This window comes from Oenanthe melanoleuca, chromosome 11 (genome assembly GCF_029582105.1).
Source record: "Oenanthe melanoleuca isolate GR-GAL-2019-014 chromosome 11, OMel1.0, whole genome shotgun sequence".
NCBI lineage: Eukaryota > Metazoa > Chordata > Aves > Passeriformes > Muscicapidae > Oenanthe > Oenanthe melanoleuca.
In genome coordinates, this window is record NC_079345.1 from 4603896 (window position 1) to 4617552 (window position 13657).

The window sequence follows — 13657 nt, forward strand, 5'->3', positions numbered from 1 at the left end:
AAATATTTTTCTAATTCTCCCTAACCATTGAAAAGCAGTGTCTTCCTAACCTACTCGTGTTCTTTTTTCTTAGGGTTGCAAAAATGATACCAAAAAAGAAGCCATGTCAACTACCTCTCTGCATGATTTTTATTTCTTTACAGAACTTATTCATCTTTTGCTCTACTTTTTTTTTTTTTTTTTTTTTTTTTTTTTCTTTTCTGTGTAATCAAATAGTTCTGCCTGTGAGGCAGGAGGGATGGGGGCCCTGCCTTCCCCTTTCTGTGCTTTTTAGTGTGCAAAGCTCCTGCAGTGATTGTTTATCAAGGTTCTACAGTGGATTGTTGAGGCTGTATTTATGTCTTGTAAATACCACCTAAGTCACAAGTAATTAAGGAATTAATTTTACATCTTTTGCCTGGCAATTGTGGTGATTTCAGCAGAGCTGGTACTTGTAGAAGTTGTGTGATCAGCAACAGTTTGCCATATCATGTATCCATGTGTGTCTGTATTTAAGATCATGTAGCCAACTGCTCTAATGACATCTGGGACTGAACCCAGAACTTCCCCTTTGCAAAGCAGTGAACTAAAGCAGCTCATTCCATTAGGCTTAATATTTAATGAATCCTCAATTGTGAACTCAAAGTTAATGTGACAACTAAACATCTAATGTAAGGTGGAGCTGTACACATCTGCACTTTAGGAAAACACAGTAGCACAGCAGAGTTTTGATCTCAAACTTTCCCCCACAATTTTAAAATTATTATTAGCAACTAAGCATAAAACGGCAACAATCCCCAATGATTTAAGCTCATCTAAGAGGAAGCAGGGGAATGCTTAGTTCATGTAAGATGACTAAAGCAAAATTCATATCCTTTGAAAGTTCCTTCTTTCTGAAGGGATGTGAATCACAGACCTTCTAGAGTGCGTAAATACACTGCTGGTAATACAGAAACCTTTCTAATGTATAAAAAGAGGGTTTTTTTATTATCTGAAGGGATGTCAGAGTAATTGCTATGGTGGTTTTTGGGTTTAAATCCTAGGAGCAAATTTGCTGCACAAGTTACACATCAAAGACCTGCCAAGAGAGAAACCACTGTGTATTTAAGACAGTTTCATCTTCACAGGAGTTGAACTGCAAAATGGGTAAGAGGAAAGAGGGAGTTTGACTGTTCCACAGAAGTTCTAACTTGGCAGTGGTTGATAAACAAAAGGCTTTTGTAAACCTATTGTAAACGTTTCAAAAACTCTCAGTACTTATGCATTATTCACAGTTCCATGTAGTATTTATTGTGACAACCTTCAGGGCTCAGACAGCTGGGAGCTTGGTCCTGGCTCCTTTACATCTCCCTGCCTCAGCTTGAGCCTTTCACACCCGGTGCACTTCGGAAGAGAAAGTTTGTTTCAAATACAGTAAGTGCAGGCAAGTTGAGGTAGGAATGCAGGAAATGTTTCTATTTGATACTGTTCCTTTCAACATCTTTTTTTCCTACTTGACTAGAGAGCAGGCCCTTCATTCCTTACCCTGTAGTGTGTAACTGTTGTTGATCTCCCTGTAGAGATTAATCCAGAGCACTGTAATGCATTTTTATACCATTTTTCTTTAAAATGTTCTTGTATTTTGATTAATAAAACAGTAATTTCTGTAATGACCTAGGGTAGCTGGGGAACAATAAAAACTGGCAAACGATCTTTTCTTAAACTTGGTCCCTTTAAACTGTATTAGCAGTTTACATACATCAGTGTGGATAAATGACAGCTGTCTGGGAAAAGTACCCAAAACTGAATTCAGCCTCTCTTTCATGGTGTACAGGTGGAAAAGTGATGCTCCATTGCTTAAAGAGGAGGATCAAGAACATCTCTCTCTATAACTATTTTAAAATTTTATACAACTTTAAAGTGACTTATTCCTCTTAAAATGGGAACAAGGGTAATTAGGTGCCTTTTTTTTTTTTTTTTTTTAATGTGGTTTATGCCAAGAGTTCAGCAGTTTAGGATAAATTATTGTATTGGACCAAATATTTTTATACCTTTTTACAATTTACTCAACTACCTGAATTATGCTGCCAAAAAAGGTGTGTCCTTCCTGGTTTGATGTTTGCTACCCAAGCAGAGATCCAAGCATCTCATGCCTTCACTAAGTTCAGCATCAGCAGGAAGCCTCAGGCAGACCACCAGGCACTGATAAACCAGATTGCAAGAGTATGAATGTAGCACTTGCTGACATGAATCCACAATGAATGTTTTTAATCAACATAAAAAGATGGAGTGAATGTGCATTACCTTTGGTCTGTGACACAATTTTAAATGCTGTTGTATAAATTGTTGGGGAAAATGTCAAACTTGTTCACTAGTGTGTGCTCCTATAGAAATTAATAAAGGAAGTGATTCTTACAAAAATAATAACTTTATCTGTGACCTCTTAAGTCTAGATCCTGAGCTTAAGAACTTAACAATTACAATTACAGGATAATTTATATACATTATAGATTCAATAGAGAGATTTGGTTTACAGCAAGTTATAATCCCACAAGCAATAATTACATCTGTATCTCCTGGGGGTTAATTATATCATCACCTTTCTTTGTGCCAACACTTCCTCACTGTTCCACAAGTACCAACCCCTTTATCTCCCCAATTATCTGTCTGGCTAATAGAAACTAAACTTGGAACTAAGTTTTCCAACCATATTTTATTTTCCAAGATTTTTATCAACATAAGTCCCCAAAAGCTTGAATACCTTACATTTTGTCTGTTTTTCAGCCAATGGGGTGCTGTATCTCTTTGTGAATCTTGAGCTTGTTATGTATATAAATAGAAATCATGTAACTGTTACTTCTTACTAGAGAGAGAGGAAAAAAATTAATGTTTAAAATGAAAAGAACTAAAATACATCAAAACACTTGGCAGTGTTTTGATGAGCATAAAAGAAGAGCAATGTCAGCTTCACTCTCAGTAAATGAGCAGTGAGACAATCTGTTAAGCAGCTCTGATTAGAAGTGCAGCAAATCTCAGTCTCCAATGCTTGCCTGAGCCAGTGTCTGCAGACAAGGGATGTCCTGTGGCCAAGGATCCTCTTTCCCTTTCCTTCAGATTGATAGGTTGGGAATCTAAAATCTCCACGTAGAAATGGTTCCCATCACTGAGTTTTAATCTGCCAAACTGACAGAGAAAGGATGTGATATCCATCTTCAGCCCAGCCGAGAGAATAAACGGAACTGCAGCAATCAATCAATCTCTGGGCACATGAGGTTTTTCTGCTGTGATGTCAAGAGATCACACAGCAAAGAGGCAAAGGGAACTGCACCACCTGCACTAAATATTCTGGAGAAGAGAAAGGAAACCTAAGAATATCGCAGAATTATTTAATAAACGCAGGTGACCAGTAGAAAAAAATGCTTCAGGTTACAAACGGTGCCCTGACTGAAATGACTGCTAAATAATCGCTGAGATTCACCACACGGTGGCACTTGGGACCTGGCAGCCAGGGCAGGGAGTGCAGCCTCCTGGGGCCTCCAGCTCCCAGGGCTGCAGGCTCAGCGCAGCTCCGGGCCACCCATTCGCCCACGGCAATGCAAGAGCAGCAAAAAAGGATGAAAACCCTGCTCCACTGCAAATGTTTAAAACATACAAACACAGTTCTCACAGCACAGCATGTAACAAAGAAATTAACTTCAACCTCGTTGTACCCATCGTCATGTGACTGAACTGATGGAAAACAGCAGCCTTGGGGATGCTATTTCCAATGAACAGGATCTGTAAGGCATTAAAACTCTCGAGCAACGTCCAGTCATTGCAAATTACCACCAAGATATGCTGCAGATAGCACAGACAAATTTTGAGAGCAGCTTGGGAGTGTCCTTAATGTAATTTTCTCCACTCTCCCCACACTGCTTGAGCCACAGTCTAAGAACAGTCCTTGGCAGAAGAATTGACTCTGTGGTATCTGGATTGCTTCGAGTTTGCCCCACAGTATTGATGTCTCTCTCTTCCTGACAAAGCATAATTCAGTCACTTCAGACCCAATCTATTTTAATGCAGTACAAGTATCCTACATCCTTTGCTATTAGGCTGTTTGATTTGTCATTTGTTTATAGCATTTAATTATTTATGCTGTTGAATGTATTTTGCTTAGAGAAGGCTTTAAATGCAGATACAGCACTTGTACCTTTCTCTGACCATGAAAGTCAATCCACAGGACAGGAGGATGAGTTTGCACTTCTCAGGACACAGGAGAATTTCTGCTTTCTGCCATCACCTGCCTCCCTTCTTTACTGTATGGGTCTGGATCAAGAGAAAATTACAGAATTAAGTGTTCTCCTGGCTGTTCTGACAAGCCCTCACTTGTGCCACAACTGGAAAGGCAAAGGCAGTGGTAAAACTGGTATATTATCACCATTGTACATCTCTTTTTTCCTGCAGTGTATTACCCTCATCCACAATGATTATTATTATTATCATCACTAATAGTAGTGCAACTGAATACATCACTTATTTTAACTCCTGTTATTAATAAGACTATCTACAACATGTAATGCTGATTAATCATCACATGAATTAGCATAGTAATATACTGTCCCATGGAAAAGTGAAAAAAACCCAAAAATTAATCCAAGAACAAAGTAAAACTAATCTTCATTATAATCTTCACTCAGAACTGTAATCTCATTACTTCAGGACCATTCAAGTATAACAGCAGTTTTAAATTCAAAGCATATTCCTTACCAAAAAGAAATCTAAATTACACTCTGTGATTCTAACTAAAACAGTCTAATATTTATGTAATGGTAGCTTAAGAAAATAGTTCTGGATTCTGTCATTTATGTGGGGTAAGAATTCATTTTTACTTGAACAGAAAGATTAGATGGATGTTAAATCATGAAAAATTCCCTCTGGAAAAAAAAGGAAAGAAATCTAGGGCTAATATTAATTACTGCACCCTTCCAAAGAAATACACGCACAAAATAAAGTATTAATGAGACAGGTAGGCAGATGTTCCTGAAAGAGGATAGAAAAATAAGTTGTACCAATTACATGAGAACAAACAGAACATTTTTTCTCCTTGTGGCTATATGGCTTTTCTATGTATTATAAAAAATACTTTAAAAGTGTTAGATAAAGAAAAGCTGAAAACTGTTCTTGGCATTGCAAGAGAAGATGCTGAGTACACTAAAAGATTGAATAGAAGCACATTGTAACAATTCAAGAAACAAATATTTTGACATAGGCAATGAACAAAGAAAGAATATTTGGAAGAGTGCTTGGGATCATTTAGCTGATACTGGAACAGCTCAGCTCTGCAGTTCAGGCAGCCCTTCCTCGATCACAAAACGCTAAAATGGGGCTGAAATGGTGCTGTTGAAACAAGACAATAAAATCAGCCACATCCATTTACATCCACTCCCATCCCCTCAGCAGAACTCCTGCAGCTTCCTCAGAGGTCACTCAGTGGAGACACCCTCAGGACAGGCTGCCTGGGAAACGTGCCCCAAATATCAGGTATTGGTCTCAGATTTGCAGGTACATCCCAACATGCACAGTGGAGGTTTTGGAATATCATTGCTTCAGATCTTCAACAAAAAAAAAAATCACAGTTTGTCAGTTTAAGGAAAAAAGTTTATAGTCACCACATGCTCATGATTTGTCTCACTAATCTTTAATGGCAGCTAAAAGCTACAGGTTTATAAATATATCTTTTTCATAATTGTGACAAGCAGTGACTAGATGCAGTTTTGGTGGAAAATTTTCTGAAATACTGTAAGGCTAGTAAATTACAAGGCATAATTAGAAAATGTTGATTTTGACTTTTCGTGATAGTACATTAACTTTTACAAACATTAGAAACAAACATTATTTGGTGAAATATAAACATTGCAGAAGACACTACAACCAAAAGTAATTTACTAGTCAAGTAGAGAGTTAAGTAACATTTTTTTTTTCAGAATGAAGTCACAGTAAATTAAAGAAACAGTAATAAAAACCTGCATGTTGAAGAACAGTCTCTTCAACAGACAGAACCTCTATTTGTGTAACACCACAAGGGAGGAGTTGGGTTTGTTCAAACCTCTCCAAGAACAGCAATTCTATCACAGCAATTTTCCTGCAGCACAACCTGGATTGGTGTCCAGATGTTGGCAGGTTTTGCACCCAGGGTGCCCCTCCATGAAGGGGACACAGGAGGTACACAAAACATTTTTTATACCACAGTTCAGAAACTTGACATGTGAGTAATCCCAGCCAATTTTAGTTTGACTATTTTCAATAAGCTTTAAAAACACACTTGTTAGCTCTTTGTGTTTAAAAGTGTAGCACAATTTGGCTTTTTGTTTTAAGATGCAGAAATACAAAAGTTTTAAAACTAACAACAGTAACACAACTTTTGTAGAAGGTGATAAGTGTAACATGTGAAATTTCATTATGCAGTGTTATGAAATGTTGTCCTGTTATTGTTATTCAGAGGAATTTCTTATGATTTAGTGAAGTCAGGTTGGACAAAAAGGAGCCTAAAGTTGTAACACCATTTAAGACACACAGTTTTCTTAATGACACTTTAAACAGAGTATTCTATACATAACACACTGATACATGAACTACACCAATCAAGTTAATCCCTATAAAAACAGGTGCACCATAGAATTGCATAGAAAGAAATCCCTGGCATTAATAGTTTGCACTGGAGACTAGGACTTTTTCCCTGCCTTTCTAGATCAAAGCACATATGTTTTTTAAAAGCACAACTCACACTTGACATTATTCTTAGCTATATTCTTTGGAGTCACTAGTGCATATGTTATTTCAAGCCATTTTTATACTTCATGCTATTGTTTAACATCTAAAAAATGAAAATTGCAAGGAAAAAAAAATTCCTGTCTTCCCCTGCAGAAATCGAATATAAAATAATCTTCCTATCTAGCATAAAAATAAAATCAAACCTTTCCTCAACAACAGAGGCTTCAAGCAAAAGCCAGAGAGGTTAATGAAGAGAATATTCACACAAGATGAGGAAACCCAGGGTCAAAAATCCTTTCTGTGAGGGTATTTTCAAACAGTATTTGTAAGTTGGATAAAGAAAACCTCCAAGCAATAGCCTGTGATAGCAAGTGATTTTATAGCTTAGTATCCACTTTGTTTATGGAAGACCTACATTCAAGCCCATACATAGATGTAAGGAAATACTCTTACCACTTCTTTGTTTTAGGGCAATTCTCTCCTATCAGCTGAACCTGAGAAAACCTTCACTGAAACAAACAGGTGTGTTTCCCTGAACAAGTTTAATTTTGAAATACACCACTGTCTTCCATTTTAAACAACATACTGATCAGCTCTACATAGGGACAGTAGGATTGGTTTTACAGAAATATTTACTATATTTACTTCTTGCCCTGGAATTATGTATGTTGGAAAATCCTTAATTTCAGTGCTCAAAAATATTTCTCTTCCATTAAGTAATCTTTCCATTTACTCCAAGCACGTGCACATGGAGTACCTACAGGAACCAGAATTACTGAAGATTTGCCAAAAAGCCATGCAGAATAGCTGGAAGGTAAAAGTAATTTACTTCAGATATTTCTTGCACTGAGCATTTTTGTTTCATGATATAAACCCTGCAGACAGATTAAATCCATCAAAAAATTTTAACAATATGCATTATGCAGCATCAGATAAGTAACAGTAGAAACTGAAAAGGCCAGGTCTCCACGAACAGATTTCACAGAAAACTAGAACTTCTGGCTTCAGAGAGGTGAATATACGCAACAAATATATCCTATAATCCTAATTATAGTCACAACTGGTTATTTTTTTATTTAACTATATAAATGTAGAGGTGTACCAGAAAGTTATATTTCTGACTGACATTTCTTTTACTGTAATATGGGAAAATATTATCAAATCCTTCTGGCTGCTATAGTTACATGATTTCTGGCACAGCTAAAAATGTGTCAGGAATTAGGATTATTGTATTTTTGTAAAAATTTCAATGACAAGTTCATTAATGGACTTGTGGTGGGAGAGCTAAGGAACACATGAGCTTTATTTCTAGGAAATGCTGAAAGGCACATAAAATTTTTAATATATGATATGTTAAAAAATCAGATTCTGAGCATTTCTGCAGGTTACTTTACATTAAAATTAGCAGCTGCTTGCCTATTGGCATTATGGAAAAAACATTTCATATATCTGTAAAGGGATGATGCTCATGCATGAACAGACATTTGTTCATTCAAGTGATATATTTGCCCCTCACATCTGCTGAAACAACTGAGTGTGCACTTACTCTGTTGTTTACTGAGATACTGAGGCACACACATTCACATCAAAAAGTTACTTGCAAATGCTAAAAGGAGAAAAAAATTAATTTACCTGAAATTATGTACATGAGTATGACACCTTCAGTTACTGATTTTATGCTAATAAATAATATGTTTAGCTATCTGAAATTCCATTTACAGTCACTTAATAATTCTCATTTGTTTTAGGATTTCTAATAATTAGGGTAAATCTCCAAAATCTTGCCACAGAAGGCATACAAAACCCCTACCAGTTCCAGTGTGAAGCTGTATAAATGAGCATTATAGTGCACATAAAATAACACGGCACATTTCATAAAGCTACAACTTTGCACCATAGATGACAGACACATTTTTGCACCTGCAGTGACATAAGCAATGAAGAATTCACTTACAAGTGAAGTACACAACCTAAAGATTATTGCCTTGCCTAAACCATTCTGGTATCACTTGGAAAGGGAGCTGGCATGGACCCCATTCATGCATATAAAACCATTTTTTCCAGAGATTGGCTGGAAAATTTTCAAATATTTAACTTTGCTTGTGAAAGCTTTTCTTGAACAATATTCTTTAGAAATATGATTTTAAAAAGATGTTTTGGTCAAGCTCCCAATAAAATAATTGGTGTCCTGTCAGCTTGGAAATCACCCCCTTCAACACAGGTTTTTCTCTTCAAAGTCATTGTTTATGTATTATATAAATATAATTTGATATTTATATTTCATCACAATGCTTCTAGCAAGTATTAGATGGAATAGATGGATGCAGATTGAAATCTAATGGATTGAAAAAAGCATGAATGCTGCCAGTGGAAAAATAATCCCACCCATTTAAACTGAACATGTGTTTGGAAATGTGAATGAACCTTTCTTGGAAATAAATTCATGTGACAAAATGCAAATATGTAATCGAAATAGTGCAGCTTTGGCATATGCTACTGATAATTTCTATGAAAACACCTCAATCTCCTTCCACAGACTTCATCAATATCATAAATAGCATTCTCTGGTCAAAGCTGGCTGGGTGCAGCTTTCCCTTTCCAGACATTACAATGGAGCAGTCTCTAAATCTTCTACAAGACCATGTCTTTTACTGGACTTGCACATGTCTTATCAATAATCTCTGATCAAGCTCACAAAGTTACTCACAAAATTTAGGTTGAGGTCAGGATTAACTGCTCAGGAGAATTTTTGCAAAACACTCTGCTGGTATGCTATGACTTCAAAAGGTTGAATATTCAGATTGGTGTTAAGCAAAGGTGGCCATAAATAAAAGACCAAAAATATCTGAACAGTATTACAAAGCCATAGCCCAATTCTGCCTGTAAAATTCCAGCCAAGAACAATAGTAAGTTCACCTAAGTCATGATTAAAAATAAATTCAAGTACAACAACCTCCTTGTGCACTTGATACAGGTACATCCCCTTAGGTAATTCAAATTGAAAGTGTTTAAGCCACAGGTGCTAGGAGGAGGTTTTAAAACTTTTTTGGACACTTCTGGAGAATTTTTAGAGACCTACATATGCTGCATAAATCAAACGACAATGAAAACTGCCAATCATTGGAAAATAATTTTGGAGTTCTAGAATTGTTCCATGTTAAAAATGCTCTTTAGCACTGCCTGTGTTTTTTAAAGCCATTGAAACAATAAACAGGAAATCTTGTTAAAACTTCATAAGCAAAGTTGCAGCATCAGTTGATCTAAAATGCATAGAAACTACTTTTTTCTCCAAGCATTTTCACTAGTCCACATAAATGCTGTTAGTTCACTCTGCCATTTAAAAAGGCCAAGCTTTGGAAAGCTACAACATAAATAAATGATGGTTTGCTATATTTCTACCAGGTTTCAAAGTGCTTTCAAATGGAGACAAGTCCTTTTCTTTCTCTCCAGTATTAAGGCTCTTATAAAAAGCAAAGTTCAACTAAAAGACACTTGGGCTTGCTTTATCAGATACACCACTTAATATGTTTTAATCATGAACATTTTAAGACCCTAGTTGTGCAATTCTAGCTTGATAAACGTGTTCTAGTAACTCACAGATTACTGTATTACAAGGTGGGGACCTTAATATACTAAAATGCGAAATACTCAGAAGATGCTGACAGTGTATTTCTGCTAAGTTTGGTTTCATTAAAATCACAGGGATTAGAACACTGATTGGGAAATTAAAACCAAGCTACCAATACTACAGAAAGCAGTCTTGCTATTTCCTTCATTAAATTAGAACCAGTAATCTGAAATGAAATTAAATACTCTTTCTCTATTGAGTTTCCAGATCTCTTTTTTTCCCCCAGAATTTATAAGTTTAATTATTCTGACTGAATCAGACCCTCAGGAGAAAAAACTGCTCTCAATTCTCACCAGAGTAAAAAGGTTTTGTGAGAACTCATTACTCCACACATTACTCAAACTGCTTGGGACACTTAACCCTTTCAAGAAACACAAAAATGCAGTTTTAAAAAAAAAATTGCATTTCATCCCAAAACAACCTACAGAAAATGCAAAACCTAAAGGCCTGATCTTACAGCCCTTCACAACCAGAAAATTACACTGACATGGTTTTACCACTCTCAAAAGTTATATTTGCAGAGGCCCCTCTCCAGCAAACAGACACATGCCTCAATCCTGGAAAATTAGCACCCAGATTTGGCACCAGCACACCTGTATTCAGCTGAACTCCTGAAAAAGCATGTTTAAAAAGGAAAATGCTTTGTTTAGTGCTAATATAATTTAAAACATATCTTTGAAGGCAGAAGCCAGTATGCTGTGTAATTTTGATTGATATATTTTATATGGCAAGGTAGAACTTTGATTTATCTGATTAAACCTCACCAGTTTTGTGAAATGCATCACTTACTGAAATTATGACAAAGAATTTGGAGCAGGAAATCAGAAAGCAGGCTCCTGCATTGATACTGCTTAATTAAACTGTTAGCAGGAATAAAAATGAAGGTGTTGCTCCTGATGCAGACTGGAAATACGGATTCAGCTCTTGCTGTCTCTCTTCCTTTGGTGCAATTCCACGACTTTCTTGCTGACCTGAACACAAGCAGCTTTGTGGAACCAATCCGACTGAAACAAACACCAGATCCTGACAAACTTTTCCATCAACGTATCACACAAATTCTAAACCAAAACACTTTCTTTTAAAAATCCCTCAATGAATTGCATTTCAAACAGGATGCGATGCTGATTTCTTTTATTTCTAACTATGATTAAATAACCGAAATAGGGTTCAAAAGTAAAAAAAAAAAACTTCAAATCTTTGCTTTTTATCAAACATTTTCAGTGCATAATGGAACACAACTATGCCTTGGGGCATCCGTACTTTTGTCTTTTTGGGTTCGGAACTACCCTGTCCCTCAGCCCGCACTACCAGGCCCTTGACCCCGCGGGACAATTAACACGAGAGGGTCAGGGAGGCGCTGAGGGCGGATCCAGCCCGGCTGGAGCCGGGCTTTGCTTGAGCAGGATTAGGCGAACAGGACGGAGGGACGCCCTGTGGTAGTGCCCTCCGTGTAACCTGCTGAGGTGACAGCAGCTCAGCCTGACCTCCGGGGCCGGGAGGATGTGCACTCACCTGAGGAGCCCGGTCCTGGCCGGCAAATCCCGCACATTCCCGGCCCCTGTCACCCGAGCCCGGCCATCAGCCGCTGCTTTGGTGGAAGTCACAGTGCTCGGGACACTGAGGGGATCCCTGCCCACACCCCGCCAGCGCCTGGGAGGCGAGCCAGGGTTCCCCCAGCCCCGCTAGTGACACAGAAAACACAAATCACCCCTCTGTAAACAGAACTGGGGAAAACTCCTCCGGGTGGCTCTCGGGGAGTGCGCCGAGCCCCCGGGCCTGGGCTGGCTCCGCGCCCCCCGGTTCAGATGAAGTGGATCCAGGCGGAGCTGTCGGGGTCCTGCGGGGGCCCTGCGGCGGGCGGGACGCGCTGCCGGCCCCGCAGCCGGTAGTTCTTGCCCTCGTTGTTGTCCCAGTACTCGGCACCGGCGACGCGGTAGCGGACGGCGAACTCCAGCGTGGTCTCGGCGGCGGCGGCGGCGGGGCCCAGGGGCAGCAGGAAGGCGAAGCGGTCGGTGATGCCGTCGGGCGGCCCCGGCGGCTGGTACGTGGCGGCAGCCTCAGCGCAGCTGGCCCAGCCATTGAGCGTGTAGCGCACCGACACGACCTTCTCGTAGGCGAGGTTAAGGACCCGCACGGCCCCGCGCAAACCCGCCGGCTCTGCCCGCACCCACTCCAGCCTCACCTTGTGCTGCCGCACCCGCTCCGCGAAGCCGGGGCTGGCGCCGGGCTGCGGCGGGAACAGCGGCTCCAGCAGCGGCGGCGGCGGCCCGAACAGCACCGGCTCCAGGTCGCCCAGCGCCGGCGGCTTCCTGGTCTTGAGGAGGTCGGCGGGGCGCGGCGTAGGCGGCGCGGGCAGCGGCACCCGTGGCAGGTCGGCCTCGCAGAAGAGGTGCACGGAGGTGAGCTCCAGCCCCAGCGAGTCGGCGAAGCGCACGGTCTTGCGGCGCGCCGGGCTCTGCTGCAGCGCGGGGCGCAGGCTGCGGTCGCCGGGCGTGGGCAGCGACTTGGCGCGGCGGCGCTGCGTGGGGCTGGGGGGCACGGCGGGCAGCGTGGGCTCCCGCCCGCGGCTCGGCGGCGGCTTCTCGCCCGCCGCTTCCCGCACCACCGGCGTGGGCGCGGCGTCGCCGTCGGGGCTGCAGCCCGCCCGGCACTGCTCGGCCAGGCTGCCATAGAGGCAGGCGCTGCAGCTGAAGTTGCGCGGCAGGTAGAGCCGGGGCGGCGGCCCGGGCACCGAGCTGTGCAGCGAGCCCGCCTTATCCATGGGGTGCCGGCGGGAGCGTCGGAGGGGCCGGCGGCTGGCGCGGCACCCGGGGCTCCTCCTCTCGGACCGCGGCGTGCGGACGGCGAGGCGGTGTTAGCGCCCGGTCCGCGGGCTCTGTCCCTCGCCCGGAGCCAGCGGGATGCCCCCGGCGCTGTCCAGGTCGCGGCCGGCCCTGGGGGATGCCGGCGGGTTCATGTGTGCGGGGGCGGCGGCGGGACCGCGTTGCTGTGGCTGCTGCCGCTGGTGACGTGCCGCGGTCAGGCAGCGACACACGCCCCGAGCCATCCTTCCTTCCCCATGGCTCCCACCCGCCCCAGCGTCCGGCTCGCTGCCGGCCTCGCCGCGGTCCCGAACTGCAGCCCGCGCCTCCCCCTTGCCGCTCCCCCAGTACCGCGGATACGACGTCCCTCTCCTCCTCCTCCTCCCCCCCACTCGCTCTGTTCTGGGTCTTTCCTCGAGGATCTCATCCAAAAGGAGGAGGCGGCAGGGATTCCCCAGTGGAAGCATTAAAATTCATAGCGGCGCTCTCGCTCGTCCGATCCCGTTACAGAAATAGCTGA

At 41.7% G+C, this 13657-nt stretch overlaps 1 protein-coding gene across 1 annotated transcript; it reads right to left on the reverse strand.

Moving 5' to 3' along the window:
* Nucleotides 1-12084: 12084 nt before the first annotated feature.
* On the reverse strand, nt 12085-13188 carry PPP1R3E (protein phosphatase 1 regulatory subunit 3E). The gene has a single exon (XM_056500990.1). The coding sequence runs from the start codon at nt 13095-13097 to the stop codon at nt 12138-12140; it is 960 nt and encodes a 319-aa protein (XP_056356965.1). The 5' UTR covers nt 13098-13188; the 3' UTR covers nt 12085-12137.
* Nucleotides 13189-13657: the final 469 nt, after the last annotated feature.

What these genes read in the sequence shown, in the direction of transcription:
- PPP1R3E (XM_056500990.1), bottom strand. Translation starts at nt 13,097, where the DNA reads ATGGATAAGGCGGGCTCGCTGCACAGCTCGGTGCCCGGGCCGCCGCCC.